This window comes from Cyprinus carpio, chromosome B13 (genome assembly GCF_018340385.1).
Source record: "Cyprinus carpio isolate SPL01 chromosome B13, ASM1834038v1, whole genome shotgun sequence".
NCBI classification, from domain to species: domain Eukaryota; kingdom Metazoa; phylum Chordata; class Actinopteri; order Cypriniformes; family Cyprinidae; genus Cyprinus; species Cyprinus carpio.
Window position 1 is genome coordinate 13,681,392 of NC_056609.1, and position 21,024 is coordinate 13,702,415.

A 21,024-nucleotide genomic window follows, 5' to 3' on the forward strand; every position below is an offset into this window, starting at 1 on the left:
ATTCTATCAAATACCAACAGATAAAAAAATCAATAAGTGACTGACTCTGTTAGAAATCTTATAATGGGCCACGTTTGGATCTTCCAACCGGACAATAATCCAAACACAAACCTCAAAAAAACACAAAAATTGGCCACTGAGCACAAAACCAAGTTCCCTGACCTGAACCCTATAGAAAATGAGTGCGGTGAACTGAAGAGGAGAAGCACCATCATGGAGCTGGGAATCTAAAGGGTCTGGAGTGATTCTGGATGAAGGAAAAGTCTGATCTCTTGTCAGGTGCTCTCTGTTCTCTCATCAGGCATTATAGGAGAAAATTTAGAGCTGTTAAACTGGCAAATGGAGGTTTCAAAAAGTATTGAATAAAAGGGTGCCGTTAACTGTGGCCAATGTGTATTAGAAAAAAAAACATTTATTTCATAATGATATTTCCCCCAATTTTAAATTCTTATTATCCAATGAAAGGTTAGATTTTTGTTCAGTATAACAAAATAAGTATAAGATCAAAAGGATTAACAATGCAGAATTCTTTTCACAGCCGCCTTTGATCCAAGGGTGCCGATATTTTGCCCATGACTCTATATATATATATATATATATATATATATATATTGACTCTATATATATTTTTTTTTTTTTTTTTTTTTTTTTTTTTTAATGGTGATCAGACCTTTTCATTATGCATAAACATCAATGCAATTAAATGCTCAAGTTGCAGTTTGCACTAGTTACATAACAAGCTGGACAGGATCCTTAATTTGTTCATTCTTGTAGAGATCTGATTACAGTGGAAATCTGTCAGCTGGGAAACTAAAGGGTTGTTTGTTAAAGTAGGTAAACGTTTGCCAGCCAATTTGTCATAAAGTGAAAAAGCTAGATGGCTAACTACACAGCTTTAATTTGCTAATTAAAGTGTTATATATTAGTTTAGGACATTGTGGTTAAATCCAGAGGGGTGTAAGAATCCTGTGTAGACAGTTGTCAGAAAAAACGAAAACATTAGTAAACTGTCACATTGTCGCATGGTCAATGCCAAGATGAGTTACCTGACTTTTCAATAATATGTAGCCAAGGCAGTGTGTGACTGGTCTTGCTAATCTCTGCCACATTCCTCTGGGAGGGGTTTTATTGTGTGTTGAGAGGGATGGAGACTGAATGAGTGTTGTGCACTATGGACTTGTGAATGCCTCTATTTAACAGGACTCCCGCTGTTGGCTCTCACAAGTGTTGTTCCTAGGGACTGAAGGAAGCAAGAAAGATGAGTTCGACCAAAATCACCAACATCGACGCGGTGGAGCTGCAAGAAGGCATCCAGAACGCAGCCTTTCATGAAGATGATGATGATACATCTGATGCGTCAAGCTCTCGAGAGCAGCAGGCCACCAGCGTGTCTGTCACCAGGCCGGAGGAGAACGAGTACACTCAGATCAAGCCGTACGCTGGGATGCCCAAAGAGGTCCTGATGTTATACTCCAGGAAAGCCTGCTACCGCGTACCTCGAGAGATTATTTTCTGGCTGATCATCGCATGCACCCTGGCCCTTATTGCCATGACCATTACGATTGTGGCACTGTCACCTCGATGCATGAGCTGGTGGCAGCTGTCTCCAGTCTATCAGGTTTATCCACGATCATTCAAAGACTCAAATGCTGATGGTGTTGGAGATCTCAAAGGTAATTTTTGATCCTTAAAGTAAGACACTACAGGTTAATAGGGTAAAAAAATTAAAGTGTTATATTGGTATTAAAGTTTTTATTTAATTGCTTTTTTATTTTGTGGTTTTGTCATTTTTATTAGATTTCTTTCTAAAATTTTAATTCATTTTTATTTCTATTTTAGTACTTGTTTCTGTTATTTACCAAGGCAACATTACTAATTTTCATCTTATGTTAATATTGCATTTCAGCTTTATTCAGTTACCAAAAAAAATGTTTTAATAGTTTTTTAATAGTTTCACAATTTATTTATAATTTATCATAAGTTATTTTCTTACTAGGAGTTGGCCAAAAACATATGCAAATTATGCAATTAATCATGTACAACATTTTTAATGCATTCTGCATAATTTTGTAATATATATATATATATATATATATATATATATATATATATATATATATAAATATCCTTTCCTTGATGCATATCTCAAAATACAACATACATTTGGGAATAGCCATTATTTTGTCCATGTTTACATACAAATTATGTAATTATTAAAGTAAATTATTCTGTAAAACTTACATAATATAGTTGTGAGATATGTGAACCTCTGTCTGGTTTGGATCATGTATTTTTAGTATCATTTTGAGAACTAATTTACCTACACACATCCTAGTGTGCATGATGTGCTCATTTTTCAACAATCTGAGAACTTTTTAATAATCCAGAGACATTACGTAAGAAAATTGGCCTAAAACAGAAACCAAACCAAAAAAAGGACAGGAAAAAGTTAGTAGTAGTGTATCAAGCTGCCTTGAAAAACAATTCTCTTTTCAGAAGCTGAGAGTTCAGTCCAGCTGTAGCGTTATTTGAGAAGTGAGTGTATTGATGGCTTGGACAGACACACAAAAGCCATGTTTTTCCTTCATAATGGTTCTGTATTGCAGTATATTCTGTTTCAAGAAATGGGAGGAGGTTGTTTAATTGCTCTTATGTAATGGGCAAAATAGCATCTACACATGCCATAAAGTACATAAAACTGATTTTACAGCTGTACTTTACAGGGTGATTAGTATTTTTTGTTGAAACGTGTCCACAAAAAGCAATCACTGTTGATAAGACAAAACACCAGCTTATCTTCTACAAGAGATGTATAATAACTTTATAGACCCTCCAAATGTTCCCATTTAGATATTAAAAGATTGAAATCATTATAAAGGTTAGTTTGATCAAGATAAATGAATTGTATTGCTGAATGTCGTGTACAGATCAAAGGTGCAAACTTTATAGATAACGTTTAAGAATTCACTGTTTGGCTTCAGGAATCAAGGAGAAACTGAGTCATTTTGAGTACCTGAACATTAAAGCAGTCTGGATCAGCCCTTTCTACAAGTCTCCCATGAGAGACTTTGGATATGATGTGGAGGACTTCAGGCAGATCGATCCTATCTTCGGAACCATGGAAGACTTTGACGAGCTCCTGGCAAGCATGCATGACAAAGGTGGACATTCACTCAACACTGTCACCAACCAGCAGCATGTAACACATTGACAAACCTGTACTGTGATCATTTTTGCCATGTTTATGACTGTAGTTTGAATTTTAGCATATTATGAGCTTCATGAGTAACATGATGGGTAATAATTAACAGTTTTTTTACATTGTCATATCACTATAAGATGCTATTTTTGATAACAGCATTGTTTTTTGGCCCAGGTTTAAAGCTGATCATGGATTACATCCCGAACCACACCAGCGACAAACACATTTGGTTCCAACTTAGCCGTAATGGTACAGAGCCCTATAAAGACTACTACATCTGGGTTAACTGCACACGAGACAAACCTCCAAACAACTGGGTAAGAATATCCAAATCAGCTACATTTTATCGCTCGACGTAAGAATGCTCGTCTGTTATATTGCATTCCATACTGTTATGCACCACATTATTTATTTATTACAATCGAGATTGAATGAAACTCGTGGTTGACTTGTTTGATTTGTCAGGTGAGTGTCTTCGGGAATTCCACCTGGGAGTATGATGAGGTGCGACAACAGTGCTATTTCCATCAGTTCCTGAAGGAACAGCCTGACCTGAACTACCGTAACCCTCGAGTCATAGAGGAGATGACGGTAAGGCTTGACTGTGAATATTATGCAGTCTTTTACACCGGGTGCAATGAGATAAAGTATCCTAAGCATGGAGTTACCACCGATTTAAACACTACAAAGTGCCTTATTCTACCACTAGTAATACAGTAACCTCTTTGAAACTAGTAAGTTATGCGTTTACAGAAAGAAACAGACTGTTTTATATTTGATTTACACAGGATGAGTTAAATATATATTTGAGAAAAAGTGAATTGTGCTCAGTATTATGTCAGGACCTCACATTTTTCAGTAATGTGGAGGAGGAATATTAGTTAGCCTTCAAGCTCTTTAACAAAAGGGCTCTTTATGCAGATCCACCGTACCGTATCATGTTTCGCTACAAACCTGGACTCTCTTTGATCTTTGTTCCACATCTGTCTAATAGGACATAATCCATTTCTGGCTGAAGAAGGGGGTGGATGGGTTCCGCATGGACGCTGTGAAACACATGCTTGAGGCCGCACATTTGAGAAATGAACCCCAGGTCGACACTGACCAAGATCCAGTAAGCCCAACAATGACCTATTCTGTATAACAACACACGTTCAGTTTACACACTTATTTATTAAAGCCCTTCATCTGATAGAGTCAAAAATGTTCTTCCAATTCATTCAGAAGGAGTCGTATTACTGTTCTTTGTTCTCACAGTGTCATTTAAGGATTAGTAGTACATATTTCTCTGGATTTACTGGGAAGTCATTCGCATTATCCTAATTCCAGATGATTTTAAAGCCATTGAAGGTCTGGGGAATGAGGTCCGCCGAATGACTCGATGGTCCTGGTTCTCTTCTTTAGTGATTTGTCTTTCTGGTCCTCGTGGACTTGTTAGAATTAACTTAGAGGAATGTTCCGGTTTCAAAACAAGTTAAAATTGATCATCCGTGACATTTTGATTACCATAGGAAATCATTTTCATTCATCCCCTCGTTTTGCGATAACACATAAAAATTGTGTTTAATGTACTTAACAATGGAAGTCTATGGGGCAAGACATTTCAGGTTTCTTGTATTTCTGTAAAATCGTTAAATATTTCATACACAAATATCTGTTTTTTTGTGCATTATAAGTTTAACTGTTTCTTAAGTGGCTGCTGGACTATGTAGATGGAAGTCATGTAATGCTTTACCAGCATAATACACATTTGAATTTTCCTTTTTTATTCAGCACAATGATTTTATTCTTTTATTTTCTAAATGTACAATGCCTTTCCATACTCCATTGACTTCCATTGTAAGTGCACAACACAATTTTTCTTGTTTGCTGAAGAATGGGTTAAAACACACACACACACACACACACACACACACACACACACACACACACACACACACACACACACACACACACACACACAAAGATAAAACTTTGATAGATTTACAGATACTTTGATATTTAGGATGTTCAAAATAACAGCACTTATTCAAAATAAATGTTTTAACATCATTAATGCTTTACTGACACTGGTCAATTTAATGTGTGCTTGCCAAAAAGTATTATTTTCATTCATTCATTCATTAAAAAAACTAGTGTATACCATATTTAGGAATAATCTTAGTAAGATTAACTTGTTGCTTGCATTAGCGCTACACAGTGTGACTTACAGCTGTATTCTTCTCTTTACTTCCTCTGTGGTGTCCTTCAGTCGACTGTGGACACAGAGTTTGAGCTGTACCATGACTACACCTACACACAACAGGGTTTACATGAGATCCTGACAAACTGGAGGATAGATCTGGACGCCTACAGCAGAGAGCCCGGCCGCTACAGGTATCCTCACTTCTTCCTCTTCTTCATTAATAAACGTTTTGTTTCTCTCTTGTAAATGGCTTTTTTTCTCTTCCCAATCAGGTTCATGGTGGTAGAGTGTTATGATTATGAAGAAATAGATAAAACAATGAGGTACTATGGCACGAGCTATGTCACTGAAAGCGACTTCCCCTTTAACTTCTATCTCCTGTACCTTCCTGATGATCTGTCAGGAAATCAAGCCAAAAGCTTGGTTCATTTATGGATGTCAAACATGCCGAAGGGAAAATGGCCAAACTGGGTGGTGAGTGACCAGATATCTGTCCGTTCATTAAGAATCAGATCGCTTCAAATATTTAAAGCTGAAACACTAGCATTGCGAAATGGACAAAACAATTGGTTTGCCTGTGGATGGTCAAACTGATTTTAAAATTGCATAGAATTTGTTGTGTTTGTCACATGCACAGAATATGTTTGTGTATGTCTATAGGTGGGAAACCATGACAAGCCACGTATAGGCTCAAGTGCTGGTACAGAATATATACGTGCTATAAACATGCTGTTGTTAACACTTCCTGGAACTCCTACAACATACTATGGAGAAGAGATTGGCATGGTGAACGTAAATGTATCTGTAATTCAGGATCCTTTTGGACAGCATGATCCAGTAAGCTTTTTTAAGTAATAGTTACATTTAACACATTAAAATGTAGCATTTTTATATAGTTATACTATATTTAATATATAAAATAAATATACTGTAAGTATATATTATATAATATTTAGTGCTGTCAAACGATTAATCGCATCCAAAATAGAAGGTTTTTTTAATGTAATATATGTATGTGTACTGTGTATATTTATTATGTATATATAAATACACACATACAGTAAATATTTAGAAAATATTTACATGTATATATTTATATTCTTATATATAAATATATTGAACATTTAAACAACATATTTTTCTTAAATATATACATGCATGTGTTTGTATTTATATATACATAATAAAAATACACATGCTACACACATATATTATGTAAACAAAAACGTTTATTTTGGATGCGATTAATCGCAATGAATCATTTGACAGCACTAATAATATTTAATAATAAAACTCTGGTTGGTAGAAAGTTTTAAAAAGAAGATATAATGATTTGAACAAATAAATGTAGCCGTGGTGATCATATACATTGTGAAATATGTAATTTATTCCTGTCATGGCAAAGCTGAATTTTTGAGCTTTCAGCAATGATATTTCAATTTGAAAATGAATTTTTATCAATGTTGAAAACAGTTTTTTTTTTCTCCATTTTTCAGGATTTATCGATGAATAGAAAGTTTACAATAACATTATTTATTCAAAATAGAAGTCTTTTGTAACATTCTAAGTATATTTCCTGTCAATTTTGATCAACTTAATGCATTATTTTAAAAAATATATATTTTAAATCTAGAGCAACAGTCGGGACCCGCAGCGAACACCAATGCAGTGGGACGATAAGATCAATGCTGGTTTTAGTGACAGTGAAAATGGCACATGGCTAGATATCGCTCCAGACTACAGCACTGTCAATGTAGAGGTACGCTGATTCAGACTGCTGACCATATAGCGTGTGTTAAAGCAGAGAAACCTCTAATCCCAGCTCATATTTTTCTCTCCAGCTTCAGCAGGCTGATGCACACTCCACCGTTTCACAGTATCGTGCTCTGAGTTTGCTCCGAGGGGCTGAGTTGGCACTGTCCCGAGGCTGGTTCTGCTTCGTCTGGAGCGATGTCAACGTATTTGCTTATTTGCGTGAGCTGGATGGGCTCAACAAAGCCTTCCTGGTGGTTCTAAACTTCGGCGAGGACACTACAACAGACTTGTCTTCAGTTACTGAGTTGCCAGATACTCTCACTGTGCATTTAAGCACAGTGCCAATAAGTCAAAAGACTTTCACTAAATCCAGAATTCCAACATCTCGAGGGCAAGGAATGCTCCTAGAATATTCCACCAATCAGCGCTTTCACCTCAACCATGCATCTGAGTGCTATGTTTCTGAGAAAGCCTGCTACTTGCCTGCACTGGATATTCTGTACAAGTGTTGAAGATAGAAGCGACACAGTGACAAACGATAAAGGCTATCTATTCCTTGTTTTATTTCGGTGGTGTCATGCTGGCTAGTCCCGCCCACTTTGAAATCTCATTGGTCCAAAATCTCACTCGATATTATTGTGATAGTGCGTATCGTTTGTGTTCAGTGTAAACTGGCAAGTTGCCTGGCGATGCAAACTGTTTTTGTCAGATTAACTTTTATTCAAAAGGAACTAGCATCTATGTAACAAAATAAATGTTTGGTTTATTAAGAAAAATCTGAAAAACTTTTTGTCTGGTTGTTTTTCACTCACACATCCACACATACAATTTAGTTTCATGGTTTATGAGACTTGCCAGTCAGATTATTTGACTTTTCTTTTTGTCTCCGTCGAGTTTGTGGGTGGTCTAGTCCAAGTTCTGTGTAAAGAAAGGCTAACTGTCGGGCACTCTGTGAGAGAAGATAAAAAAAAAAAATTACATAAAGCTGTAAACATAAGCTGTTAGTCTCACTAACAGCATTCTAACAACAGTACAGTATAAGTTAATGTGTGACATCAAACTGTGAGAGCATGCTATAATGCTAAAATGCACTTTTACATGATCATAAAGTTTATATAACAACCACCTTAATGATTAATCCAAAGCTTTCTAATAGCCAGCATGCTAAAGTATTATGCTTTAATGTGTTAACGTAGGCAGCAGGTAATTTAACAATTCAGTCTGATATGGTGCGGTATGAATATAATAAAGTGTTTATGTACTGTACCTCATTCAAGGACAGATGAAAATCCTCAGGGCCAAAGTGATCTCCTCCTGGCTGCAGGTCCAGAATGACAGCTGGGACACGTGCTGCTGCTTGAACATGTCAATTAAAGATGCACAGGTAATCTTGTACTTTTTTCTGAACATAGTTACATCAGTTACCAATGCCTTTGTAGAAACGCAATCAGCCACAATGCATTTATTCAGCAAGCAAATTTTCGTCTTGTTGAACACAAAAGATACTGGTAACAAAACAGTTGTGGGTAGCCAATGACTTCTATAGTATGGGGAAAAAATGCTATGGAAGTAATGGTTACCTACATTTTTCAAAATATCTTATTTTTTTGGAATGAAATAAGGATGAGTAAATGATAACAGAAATGTAATTTCTTAAAAATGAAAGTACTCATTTCCTTATGTGTAAAACAGTATTATTTTAGTATTATTTACATAGTTTCTGTTTACCTTAATTTTATTTCAATTTTAGTAATTCTAGTACTAATTTCAGTTAGCTCCCCATGGCAACATTGCTAATTTTTGTTTAAATATTTTATCTAATATTTTACTTCAGTTAACAAAAACTTTTTGTAATAGTTTTAGTTAACAATAACAACACTGGTGTTTTTAATAAGGAAAAAGTTACTAAAGCACCTTTAAATAAATCTAAGAAGCCAAAAATGGCTCTTGGGGAACCATGAATATGGTAGATAAATAAAGAAATTGAAGTACACTAGTTCATGTTTGTCATGAGGATAAAGGCAGTGAATATGTAAGACTAGATTGACAATATCCAAGCATAATCCGGCACACTGGCTCTCCATCACAACACCTGGGCATCACATCCAGCACTTTAAAGTCAATGCTCTTGAAACAGAGTGGATGATGAGAGGCTGCCATGTAGGTGGACTTGGCCCACTCCTTTGCCTGGCTGCCTTATTTCCCCACGGCGATGGGATCTCTCTGAAGTGAAGCTGAGTGTAAAAATCATATGCCTAATCCTTAAAACTCTGTCATCTGCCTGTTATCTGCAGTGCGGCCGCCGGTGTCTCTCTCCAACCTGCTCCTTCTCTGGGCTGCATGTTTCACAAGCTTTCTCCTGACCTTGGCACAGCCCAGTGTATTGTTCCTTATCTCCTTGCCTGATAGACTATCTCATAAACATGTTAATCGTCTGAGCTGGCAGCGAGTGTAATCAGCGTTTTATCTACCGGAGAGGAATGGGAGAGATTAGAGGAACTTTTTGTTTTTTTTTGTGTGTGTGGTGTTAGCGAAGGTGTGTGTTTGTGTGTGTATAATAAAGATAATTAATGGCACACAGAAGGAGAGGAAGTCTGATGGAGGGGGTCTGTACTAAGATGTGCTGACAGCGTCTGGCACGGAGCAGCTCACATACAAGGTGACCTCAGGTTGATATGGAGAGGAATCGCTCCACATCACCTGTTTCCAGATCAGTGCTCTTCTCTCCTGAGGAGAGAGTGTAAGTGCTTCTCTTAAGCCCAGGGGTTTATTTGAGAGCTGGGATTACAGCCAGTGACCTCCAAGTTCATTTCCATTATACTTCACTTGGTTTAGAAGTAGTTTTTAATACGGCAGCTGGAATGTTTTGATCATATAATTTATCTTCTGGGCTAATTAGATTATAGATACTTGACCAAATACACCAATGTTATATTAATATAACTTAATATCTATCTATCTATCTATCTATCTATCTATCTATCTATCTATCTATCTATCTATCTATCTATCTATCTATCTATCTATCTATCTATCTATCTATCTATCTATCTATCTATCTATCTATCTATCTATCTTTATTCTGTTAAGTTGATGGTAGAACTGTTTGAAAAATTAATTATCATCATAAATGTGACCAGTCATAAAGGTAATTTTTTTTTTATTTAGATTTATACATCACCTGAAAGCGGAAAAAATAAGTGTTATGTTATTGTTATGCATACTGATCATAACCACAGCTAAAAAGCTTAGTGGCCATCCTTCACAAAATTTAACATCTAGCACAGTTTTATCATAGACAGAATGCAAAATGTTTCAATACAAGCATTTCAGTTAAATGTAATTTAAGCAACATTTCAAACCTTTAACCCACATGGGAAAATCAACCCATTAACAGTTTAAAAGTAGTCATAGGGGAAAAAAAATGCAGACTTGGCAACCCTGCATTCAACACAAGCTGCAGGAGTCAGATTTGATTGATCATGGGTTGAGGAGAGAGAGATGGCTGATAGACCATGCTGGAAGATCTGCTGCTCAACAGATCCTGAGCTTAATGACAAATATCTGATCTTACTTTACACAGAGCGTGCATGATCACGTAAACAGAAGTGAAAGTGAACAGCGAGAGCTTATTCAAAAGAGATTTAAATAATTTGCGTATTGATAGATGCTCCCTGATGTGCGAAAATTATACAATATTAGAAAATTTGTGGGAGCGGGTGGGACTGGACACAAAAATCATGGGAGCGGGCAATGATGGTCAGAAATTCAGTGGAATCAGGATTAAAAAAACACTCCCTTGCAGCGCTCTAATACAAAAATGCACACAATCATTGGCAACTATAGAAAGCAAAAGCCGAATCCCCGACATTTTGGGCGATTCAAAAATCCCGGCTGGAGGCATTTTTTTAAATCCAAAAAGAGGACATGTCCGGGAAAAAGAGGAAATATGGTCACTCTAACGTATTGGCAACATACAACACAAAGTATCTCACGTGGGAAACACGTAACGTAATGCGTAAATGTGCGTAACTAATGTAAATCAAGCAAGCTAGTACACAAAGGCCACGAAGTGATGGCGAAATAACACATTAGCGGACCAGAGGGAATAATATGGAATTTTTCCATATAAAACTTCTGGCACAATATAAAGGACCTGTGTCAATTTATGCTTATTTTCAAAAACTTTTCACTGCCCTGTTCACAAACTTTCAAGGATTTCAAGGACCTGTTTTGATTTTTTTGAAGTTTTGATATATTTACAGTAGGAAATTTACAAAAAATCTTCATTGAAAATGATATTTCTTAAAATCCTTATGATTTTGGCATAAAAGAAAAATCGATAATTTTGACCCGTACAATGTATTGTTGGCTATTGCTACAGATATACTTGTGCTACTTATGACTGGTTTCGTGGTCCAGGGTCACAAATACATTTACTTATTTAACATTCTTTACTTTTATCATATCGCTGTAGTGATGCACCACTCAAGGCTGTGATTTACAGTGATTTGTAATGGTCTACTTTGTGCCCAATATCACCATGCTAAAATAGCTTTATTTTATGTGCTAGGAGAATATGACAAGTGCAAAGATGTTTTAAAAAACCCGACTAGAGCATATATACACTCACTGTTAACACCAACCCGAGTGGTACTGTATACATTTGGATGGCCTTGTTTAGCCTTTCGACATACTTCATGACCCCAGATAAAGGAACTCTACAGTCCTCTGAGTATGCAGTGATCAGCACGGATGGGTAAAGCTATAAAAAAGAAAGAAGAAACAGTTATTAAATGACTCCTGAATGATGAGACACACACGGAACACTACTAATTTAAAGTTTTTTAATGATTTTGAAAAGTCTCTTACACTCACCAACACTGCATTTATTTGATCAAAAATACAGTAAAAACTGTATATTTGTGAAATATTATTACAACTTAAAACTGCTGTTTTGTACTTGAATATATTATAAATGTATTTTATTCCTGTGATGGCAAAGCTACATTTTCAGTATCATTACTCCAGTCTTCAGTGTCACATGATCCTTAAGAAATGATTTTAATATACTGATTTAGCGCTCAAGAAACATTTCTTATTATTATAAATGTTGAAAAGTTGTGCTGCTTAATATTAAAACCATTATGCATTTTGTTTTCAAAATGTTGAATAAAAAGTTACAATTAACAGCATTTATTCGAAACAGAAATCTTTTTTAACATTGTAAATGCCTTTACGGTTACTTCTGATCAATTTAATGCATCGTTGTAGAATAAAAGTATTTATTTTTAAAAGAAATCATACTGAGCCCAGACTTTCGAATGGTAGTGGACATCTGAGTAATTTACCTGAGGTATAATGTTGTGACAGGGACAGTAAGAGGCTATGTTGTCCATGTGTTCTCTTATACGGGGGTCTCCCCACTCTCCTCCCTCCTCTACAGTAAGCGGCGGGGAGGGGTCTTGCATTGTGCCAAGAACATCCAGAAAAGGTGCCTGCAGAGAATTACTGAAAACTTCATATAAGTATGACAATAAGGCTCAGAGAATGTGTACTCGATGTACTAATGATCCACCTGTAGAATTACAGCTCTAAGAAGCTGTGGGTTATGGTTGCACAGCGCCCCTGCTAGGACAGCTCCAGCACTGCGAGCAGTGAGGGCAGTAAGAGCAGGATGAGACACTCCCAAGTGATGAAGAGTCTGAATGCAAGCAGCATGATCTTCCACTCCCCTCCACTTCTGTAGCACCGAACCCACTCGATGCCACGCTAGACCACGCTTGCTTCCACCCCTGTCCCGTTACAAACATACAATAAAGATGCATTTCCATTGGCTTATTTTGGTAATAATACTCAAGCACTACAAGTGTTTCAGAATTCACTACTGTTCACAATTTAGGGTCAGTAAGATTTTTTAAAATGCATTAATACTTTTATTCAGCAAAGATGCATTAGATTATTCAAAGGTAGCAGAACAGACATATATAATGTTACAAAAAAATCAATTTTAAATAAATGCTCCTGTTTTGAACTTTCTATTCATCAAATAATCCTGACAAAACGTATCACATTTCCACAAAAATATTAAGCAGCATATTATTAATAATAATAATGAAAAGAAATAAGCACCAAATTAGCATATTAGAATGATTTCTGAAGGATCATGTGACACTGAAGACTGGAGTAATGATGCTGAATATTATGCTTTGCAATCTTATAATTACATTTTAAATTATATTAAAATAGCAGTTGTTCTAAATTGTAATAATATTTCACAATATTTTGGTTTTTAGCGTTTTACATGATTAGTACCTGACATGGCAGTAGGCCAGAGCCCAGCCGTCCTCCAGCAGCAGTCTCTTCTCAGGACTGAAGGCCATATTGAGATCAACACCATAAGCTCCATATACATGCAGAAGCAGTGGAGCCTTATGCAGCTCAGATAATGCTGGCATGTGGAGGAGAGTCAAAGGCACCACTGCACCATCCTAAAAACACAGACATTGGGAAATTATGGCTTTTTAAAAGTAGGCTGCTTTTTGTACCAGTGTACTTTTAAGACTTCTCATATAAATGACTTATACCTGACTGGCTGCCTGCAGACGTGTTTTGTTAAACAGGTGTGTTGTGAGGGGCATGTACTTGGTGTTGTCCTCTGTTACGGAGAGCTTCTGTTCTCTGGAGGAATAGAGGTAGTGTACAGGTGTGTGCACTGGGGAGGACAGGAGTAGAGTAGTGGTGCATTGACAGTTACACTAGCGATATGCGTTCTGTTGACTCGAATCTTTCAAACGAACCGGTTGAATCGGTTCACAAAACCTGTCTGAAGGATTCATTTAGCAATCAGACTGAATCGTTCCAAACTGTTCTAGAATCAACAACTGACTTCAACCGATAACCGACTCTTTTGGACATGTTTGACGGAAAACGACCAAAGAACAGATTATTGAACTGAATTAGCTGAAAAAATGTATTTATTTTTTTTGTTGTTTAATATGACTGCAATTAATATTTAGGTTAATTGCTATTTTTATGAGCTGAATGTCTGCAACAAACTCAGCTTGAACACATGGAATTAAAATAAACACCGCTATTACAGAATATGCGTATTCATGTGGCTGTTTTCCAAAACTAATACGCCACGAAAAAGCTTTTTGAATCGATTATTTGAAATGAACTGTTCAAAAGAACCGACTCGCTAAATGAGTCGGACTCTCCATTACTAATGGCGTTAAAATATAACATCTAGTCCAGACGGGAGTAATCGAATGAATTATCATAGATGACAGCCGATAGAACCGAGTGTTCGATTACTCTGGTAGTGAATTGGATTTCCTTTCGTCCTGCAACAAGAGGTGTACGGAAGTAGCATGGGATTTTATTACCAAGCAACAGAGTCCAGCGCATACCGGCGAATTGGTAAAAACGGAAACAGTTAGTAAATTCTACCATCGACTTTAACCACATTTAGAAAACAAATGCCAAATAAGCCTTCGCCCAGACTCTGTATTACGCTGTCGTTGTAGTTATACTGTGAGAAGTTATTTTCTGCATGAAAGAGAATCTAAACGAGCAGCTTGATCTGTCATGAATAAATTCAAAGATCCCCCGTTAGCTGCGACAGAAATGCACGCGAACAATCACCAAAATCACGACTCTCACTGTGGAACCGATGTGGCCCGTGCACGCTGGGCTCTTCTGCGACAGGTGAGGGGCGTTTAGTGAATCTCCTTCAATATGCAGATGATTGCATGTGTTTGGTTAAATAATAACGTAAATGTAATGCGTTACATAATGCAGTAGACATATGGATGTGTCTCAGTAGTAGAATCTTATGCATCTCTCACAATGCAGGTGCTGAAACAGAAGCAGCTGGACAGTGCAGATGTTCAGCAGGTGTCTGTGCGAAGATTCTCCTCCTTTAACCTGTTCTCCAGGAGCAGGGTCTCTTCCACAGAGACGGAGGAGCAGTGGGTGGAGTACAGAAGTGCAATCTTTCCTCAGTACAGTGCCTTACTCAGGTATGCTGGAGAAAGTGTTCAGTTAACTAGAGCAGATGAAGCAATTTCGCTTCAGGATTCTTAAGAACTTACATTGTTAAGGCATTATTCTCGCAAAGGTCAGTTCTATATGTTTTACCCTCATGTTGTTACAAACCCCTATGAGATATATATTATTATTATTTTTTTTTTTTCTGTCAAACACAAAAAGGTAAAGTTTTGAAGTATGTCACACTGCTTTTTTTTTCCATAAATTGAAAGTGAATGGGGACCAAGTGTTGTCAAACTCTAAAAAACATGAATGATAATAAAAAGCACCATAGAAGAACCACAAAAGTCTAAATGCAAATCATGCTTTGAAAATATTTCACAGAAATATTTCTCTAAAAATAATCACAGCCGTTGTCGTCCTTCCCTTTCAGTACGGAATGGAAAAAAGAGCTGCTTTTATTTATTGCAGAATGGGTGAATAAACTTTCAGATTTCAGACAGAATTATTATTTTTTTGGTTTAACTGCTTATTTAAGTCTTTTGCTTACGCAGTATAATTAAAAAAAAATCATTTAGCTAGCACTAACATTTAGTCATTACCTCATTGTATTTATAACTATATCAATTTTATTAATGCATTTCAGAGACAATCTTGGTCCTATCAGAGTGAATGAGGTGCTCAGCAGCTTTGACAACACGGGAAATGTCTGTGAGTATCCCTTCTGTGCGTGTCCGTGTTCTTACTACAGTTTAGTTTATTCTCTCAAACTGATCACATAGAGGTAATTGTGTTCTTTTAATGCAGTCTGCCTACTTTCTGATTATGAATGAACAATATTTCACTGTAATCTTAAACAGAGCATATACTATGGCAGGCAGCTGGGGGTCAGATCGAGCTGCAGCTCCATCATGCACCAGAGGCAGGCACACTTGAGCCTTAGAAGCACCTAATTATAAGCAACTTATTGACTCCTGCTGTCTGTGCCAGGAGTATTGTACTTCTGAACAATTACAGGGAAATTTATAGCAAGTATTTAAGTTGGCCAGAAGTATATTTTATAAGTGAATATAGGTGACTGAACAAAGTTGCAGAATCAACAGGTAGCAGATACAGTGAACTGATTTATTGTTTCCCGTGAATGGTAATTTCTATGTACTGTAAATATATTTATGCCATCTCTTTATATTAAATACTCTTTCATGATATACACTATTGTTCAGAAGTTTGGGGTCAGTAAGATTTTTTTTTTTCTAATACTATTATTCAACAAGGATGGTGAAAGGTAAAAAGTTGCAAAAAATACATTTCTATTGTTACAAATGCTGTTCTTTTGAACTTTCTATTCATATAAGAATCCTGAATAAAATCTATCACAAAATCCACAAAAATATTACGTTTTTAACATTGATGATAATAATAATAAAAAAACATTGAGTACCACATCATAATCATATTTAGAATGATTTCTGAAGGATCATGTGACACTGAAGACTGGAGTAACGGATACTAAAAATTTAGCTTTATCATAAATTACTTTTTCCAATTTATTAAATAAGAAAACATTTTAAGTTTTTTTGTTTGTTTGTTTTAATTGTACTTTTGATTAAATAAATGCATCCTTGGTAAACATTTAAACAAAAACAAAAACTTTTACAGACCCCAAACTTCATACAGTATACACAACTTTAGATGTCTGTTGGTCTTGTACAGCAGAATATTGTGTAGCAAATGATAAATTGCTGCACAAGACAAGACAATTTTGCAAAGACAAAACACAGTAACTATTATTTTAACCAAACTGAATTACGATGAAAATCCATTCTCTTAGGCCATGATCTAGACTGTGACAGACTGGTTTGGCTCAACCATGCTCAGATTCAGAGAAAATAAGGAGTAAAATGTATATGAAACCAAAAAAAAAAAAAAAAAAAAAGCCATTAAAGTGCAGCATTAAAGGGATAGTTCATCCAAAAATGTAAATTCTGTTATAATGTATTCACCCATGTTGTTCCAAACCTGTATGACTTTCGTTGTTCTGTTGAGCACAAATGAGCTTTATGTAGATAAACCAGTGGCTCAGAAACTTTTATGCAGTTTATCTGTTTTAGTAAAGGAAAGAGACTGGTCCTGTGCTGGTTTCCAGTGGCTTGTGGGCTGATATGTCTTGAAATATTTGGCTCTTTTACTGGATTAGTGAAAAGGGGCAGCATGGCTCTCCTCTACGGCAGGGTCATCGCTTCTCTTTTCAGACCTTCCTCTCAACCACTCTTAATTGATCTTACGCATTGGTAAGCCCAAACATCTCCTCCTATGTCCTTGTCAGCTCAGCTGGGCAAGCTCATTGTCTGCAAACGGGGGTGCCCCACGTATTACCCACCCCACATACCCAGTTTAAAATCCTCGTCTGAGGATTTGACAAGCCGAAAGGTCTCTATGTCCTCTGAGGCACTGAATGTGGATTAGCTATCCAAATGTATGGATTACGGTGATCCAACTTGTCAGGGTTGGAAGGGTTGACGGTGCTGTGGGTTTAAGTGCTGTTGTTTCCAGCAGGGATCAAGAGGGACACAAAAGGTCTTATCTGAACATGCTGGGTGGACGTGAAGAGTTTTAGAGAGGCTTGTTGACCACTGGTTTGGATTCAAACATCAGCTCTTCCACTGGCATGTGCTTGGGTCAGAGTTGGTTAAAAACTGTAGAGAAAATGTAGTTGTAGTATACATAGTCTGGAATAGTGATACTGATTTCCGAGGAGCTCTTTGCAGCCAGATGATGAAGTTCTATCAGCAGGTGCTAACAAGACAATAAGTGCTTTCACATTCACACAAACAGTCTTTTCCAGAAAATTACTTATAAATTGCAATTTAGAGATCATGAGATTACCAGTATAAGCATGCAAGAAATCTTTAAGTTTGTGATTTTTCCACAGAGTTTACAGTAAACTCTGGTGCTTTTTAATTGTTTTTCTATGAAAATGTTATATACTGTATGGCTAGGCGTCATTGATTATTGCTTTGGCTTTGCAGTCAAAAAGTCAAAAAATGTTGTCAAATTGGACAGATAGTGAAAATAAAGTGGTTCTTCTTTAACAATTACTGGTATTTTGGTGCTGATGTGTGAATGTGACAACAAAAACAAAATACACTGTTACTTGAGCTGCATATGTGATACATTTACTGGAAAAAGAAATCATTTGGCAAATATGTGAAAGCGGCCTTTATTATCCAGCCAAAACTTTGCCGTTTAACTCCAACTCATTTACAAGGTTGGATTGCAATGGTTGACTAAGCATCAAACAACTGACTGGTTGATAACTCTTATTTTTCACAAAATATTACCTCAAAATGCAAGCCTCATTGGGTATTGGTAGGATACTCTCAAACAGTCTAGTCAGGGTCTTTATCCTGCGCCCTGAGTTAAAAACATTCTTCAGAGGGGTCACATGATGAGGTGGAGGAACTGATCCCCTCTGAAATCACGACATTCAGGCTTAACCGTCAGTGCTCTGTCTCAGCAGGGTTTCCTCAGAGTCCATGCATTTATCACGAATCTGTGTGTAATGGTGACTTTTTCATAGCTTAATAAGTGTTATTAGTGTGTGTGTGTCTTTTTATTAGAATCATGTGTTTGTTTGTTTGTGTGTGTCCAATGGTCTCCACTCACATGCCCGTCTGTTCTACCCCCTGCTTGGGCAATTATGTAGATTGGGGGACCCGGTGTACTAATTGCTCAGATTGAGGCTGTCCAATGAGGCCTGGTTAGACCTGCAGAGGTCAGAGGTCTGGCTCTCCATCTCTGCCTTATTCTGCTCTCCTGTGTTGGTGAGAGTTAATTAACGCTGCTCTCAGACTGTTTACAGGACGGCTCGCTGACCAGACTCAAGCCCTCATTACTGCAGAACGGCCTGTTGAACGTGTGCAAGCAGAGTCCAAAATTAACACTCACCAAACACCAAATGCCAGTCAGAATTGTCTTTTGTGAATAAATTTCTCAAATTGAATACATAATTATCCACCATTTCACTTTGTCACTTTCTACGTGACTTTATTTTCGTAGTATTATGACTTTAATCTCATAGTACCATATTCTTTATTCTCATAATTTGGATTAAAATCTTTTGGAAAAACTGTAGGATTTTATTCTCATATAAAGTCTGTTGAGATTAGTTTTTCCTATCTCAATTATACTATACTATTATACTACACTGAAAAAAAATTATTCATTGAATTTAATAATTTTTTTTTAAGGTAAGTGGTTGCAAACAGTTTATTTTAGCTACATTTAAATAAACAAATTTAGTTGACTAACTTTCAACACTTATTTTTTTTTTTAAATGTAGCTAAAACATTTTGCAACCACTTACCTTTAAAAATTGAGTATATTTTTTTTCAGTGTATATCAATTTTTAGTTACATTATGTGACTGGTAAATTTTCTCAATTTATACAAAGTTAATTTTGAACACTGTCTAAGAGCTCTGTGTCAAAGTTCCCAAAGCTCATCATAGACCGTGAAATTGTCTTCAATCAGTGGCACTGGTGAAAAGGCCAGGAATTGCTTTCATGATAAAGCCACCTACAGGAAATATTGTCTGTGTTTGAGTGACCCAGAACTGACCAGGACTCTGTGCTGAATGATATATGACTGACCCAGATTAAATCATTATGTGAAGCATTATTATAAAACATAATGCTCTTTTTCTGGCAATGTGCAAGATGGCATTATAAAAGGATTTGCTCCTCTATATAAGCATGAGTATAAAAGCAAATGTTCTTAATCATGGCTACAGGGTCAGCAGTGGGGCGAGCTGTATCAGAGCTAAGAGATGTGATAAAGGGAACCCTGAAGGAATGAAATTACAATACTAGACTTTGCAGGGATATTGTGCGGGGTGTATTGCCACAGTAATTTCCAACATACCTTAGCAGCCAGGTAACACTTTTTCTTTTGTTGCAAAGGTCCCTTCTAGTCTGGAATTAGAAGGGAGAGGGGGTGAATGAAGAAAGTAATAACGCCCTAGAAATTCACACTCCAGACTTGATTATTAGACCTGTCCTCCATCATTTTTCAAGTTTTATGCACCCTTTGCCCCTCATGCATTACATGTTAGACTGTTCACTTATTTGTGAATTAACTATCCTTAAAAGTAGCACTAAACTTTGATGAGGGAAATACTTGATTAAATTTTTTATGGAGTTTGCACAATTTTAGTCCTAACACTAACACACCAAAACCTTTCAATTGCAACAGTGTTGCCAGGAAGAGTCTAATGTATATTTTTCATATTTTAGGAAGTGCAAAGATGAAGTTTAAGCAAGGAAACTTAGACTTATGCCACTAGTATCTTTATGTTAAATAAGCTAGTTTATATTTTTGTTTTCACTTGATATTTCACTTGATGGTTTCAGTTGAATTTTTTTTTTTTTTTTTTTTTATAATTTTTTAACTGGATTTATTATTGATTAATAAAAAAGTAATGTATTAAAATCTTCTTGCCGAATGAGAATGGGCTAATTAATACTCAGCCTTCTCCATTTAGTGACATCACCACCCACTTTTATCAGATGATATTTACATGATACTCCAAGCTACTTTAAAGAATACCATGGAACATGTGCAGAAACTATGGTTGTACTGTGATGCATGTCCTACAGTACCACGTCCAAAGAACCATATTAGCTCTGTGGTACTTTTAAGCACTTTTATTTTTTTTAACAGAGAACAACAGGTTACCCATAGGCCTCTATTTCTCTGTGAGTGTGTCTGTGTGTTTCTGTGATCCCATTGGACTTGTAAGTGATTAATGTAATGTAGTTAATTTGTCTCTCATTTCTCTGTGTCTATCAGAGTGCACTTTTCTGTCATCGCATTGGTCCGTTTGTGGACCC

General features: G+C 36.4%; 3 protein-coding genes across 4 annotated transcripts in view; 2 read left to right on the top strand and 1 right to left on the bottom strand.

The window, feature by feature from the left end:
• The first annotated feature begins 1,202 nt into the window (after nucleotides 1-1,202).
• On the top strand, nucleotides 1,203-7,927 carry slc3a1 (solute carrier family 3 member 1). The gene is made up of 10 exons (XM_042736716.1): nucleotides 1,203-1,673; nucleotides 2,982-3,161; nucleotides 3,377-3,519; nucleotides 3,668-3,793; nucleotides 4,197-4,316; nucleotides 5,454-5,578; nucleotides 5,660-5,861; nucleotides 6,048-6,224; nucleotides 7,021-7,146; nucleotides 7,229-7,927. Exons 1-10 carry the CDS (start codon nucleotides 1,259-1,261, stop codon nucleotides 7,652-7,654), a joined length of 2,040 nt encoding a protein of 679 aa, XP_042592650.1. The 5' UTR covers nucleotides 1,203-1,258; the 3' UTR covers nucleotides 7,655-7,927.
• A 22-nt stretch (nucleotides 7,928-7,949) lies between these two features.
• Nucleotides 7,950-14,256, bottom strand: LOC109100434 (prolyl endopeptidase-like). Of its 2 annotated transcripts, none has more exons than XM_042736718.1 (7): nucleotides 13,730-14,256; nucleotides 13,458-13,633; nucleotides 12,721-12,937; nucleotides 12,494-12,640; nucleotides 11,776-11,907; nucleotides 8,410-8,498; nucleotides 7,950-8,091 (listed from the first exon to the last, which is right to left on the bottom strand). In XM_042736718.1, exons 1-6 carry the CDS (start codon nucleotides 13,781-13,783, stop codon nucleotides 8,415-8,417), a joined length of 810 nt encoding a protein of 269 aa, XP_042592652.1. In that variant the 5' UTR covers nucleotides 13,784-14,256; the 3' UTR covers nucleotides 7,950-8,091; nucleotides 8,410-8,414. The 2 variants fall into 2 exon arrangements, with proteins under 2 accessions (XP_042592652.1, XP_042592653.1); XM_042736719.1 differs by having other exon boundaries at nucleotides 8,410-8,495; nucleotides 13,730-14,255.
• A 161-nt stretch (nucleotides 14,257-14,417) lies between these two features.
• The window catches only part of LOC109100391 (calmodulin-lysine N-methyltransferase-like), a 116,854-nt gene continuing 110,247 nt past the window's right edge, over nucleotides 14,418-21,024 (top strand). Inside the window, exons 1-3 of the mRNA XM_042737680.1 lie at nucleotides 14,418-14,852; nucleotides 15,000-15,166; nucleotides 15,781-15,845. Of these exons, the coding sequence (XP_042593614.1) occupies nucleotides 14,733-14,852; nucleotides 15,000-15,166; nucleotides 15,781-15,845 (352 nt within the window). The 5' untranslated portion in view covers nucleotides 14,418-14,732. The remainder of the gene's footprint in view (nucleotides 14,853-14,999; nucleotides 15,167-15,780; nucleotides 15,846-21,024) is intronic.

Coding starts and splice junctions, on each gene's coding strand:
- LOC109100434 (XM_042736718.1), bottom strand. CDS start 13,783: ATGCCCCTCACAACACACCTGTTTAACAAAACACGTCTGCAGGCAGCC. Junction 12,938..13,457: donor CTGGCCTACTGCCATGTCAG/GTACTAATCATG, acceptor GTAACGGGACAG/GGGTGGAAGCAAGCGTGGTC. Junction 12,641..12,720: donor TTAGAGCTGTAATTCTACAG/GTGGATCATTAG, acceptor AATTCTCTGCAG/GCACCTTTTCTGGATGTTCT.
- slc3a1 (XM_042736716.1), top strand. CDS start 1,259: ATGAGTTCGACCAAAATCACCAACATCGACGCGGTGGAGCTGCAAGAA. Junction 3,794..4,196: donor GAGTCATAGAGGAGATGACG/GTAAGGCTTGAC, acceptor TCTGTCTAATAG/GACATAATCCATTTCTGGCT. Junction 7,147..7,228: donor ACAGCACTGTCAATGTAGAG/GTACGCTGATTC, acceptor TTTTCTCTCCAG/CTTCAGCAGGCTGATGCACA.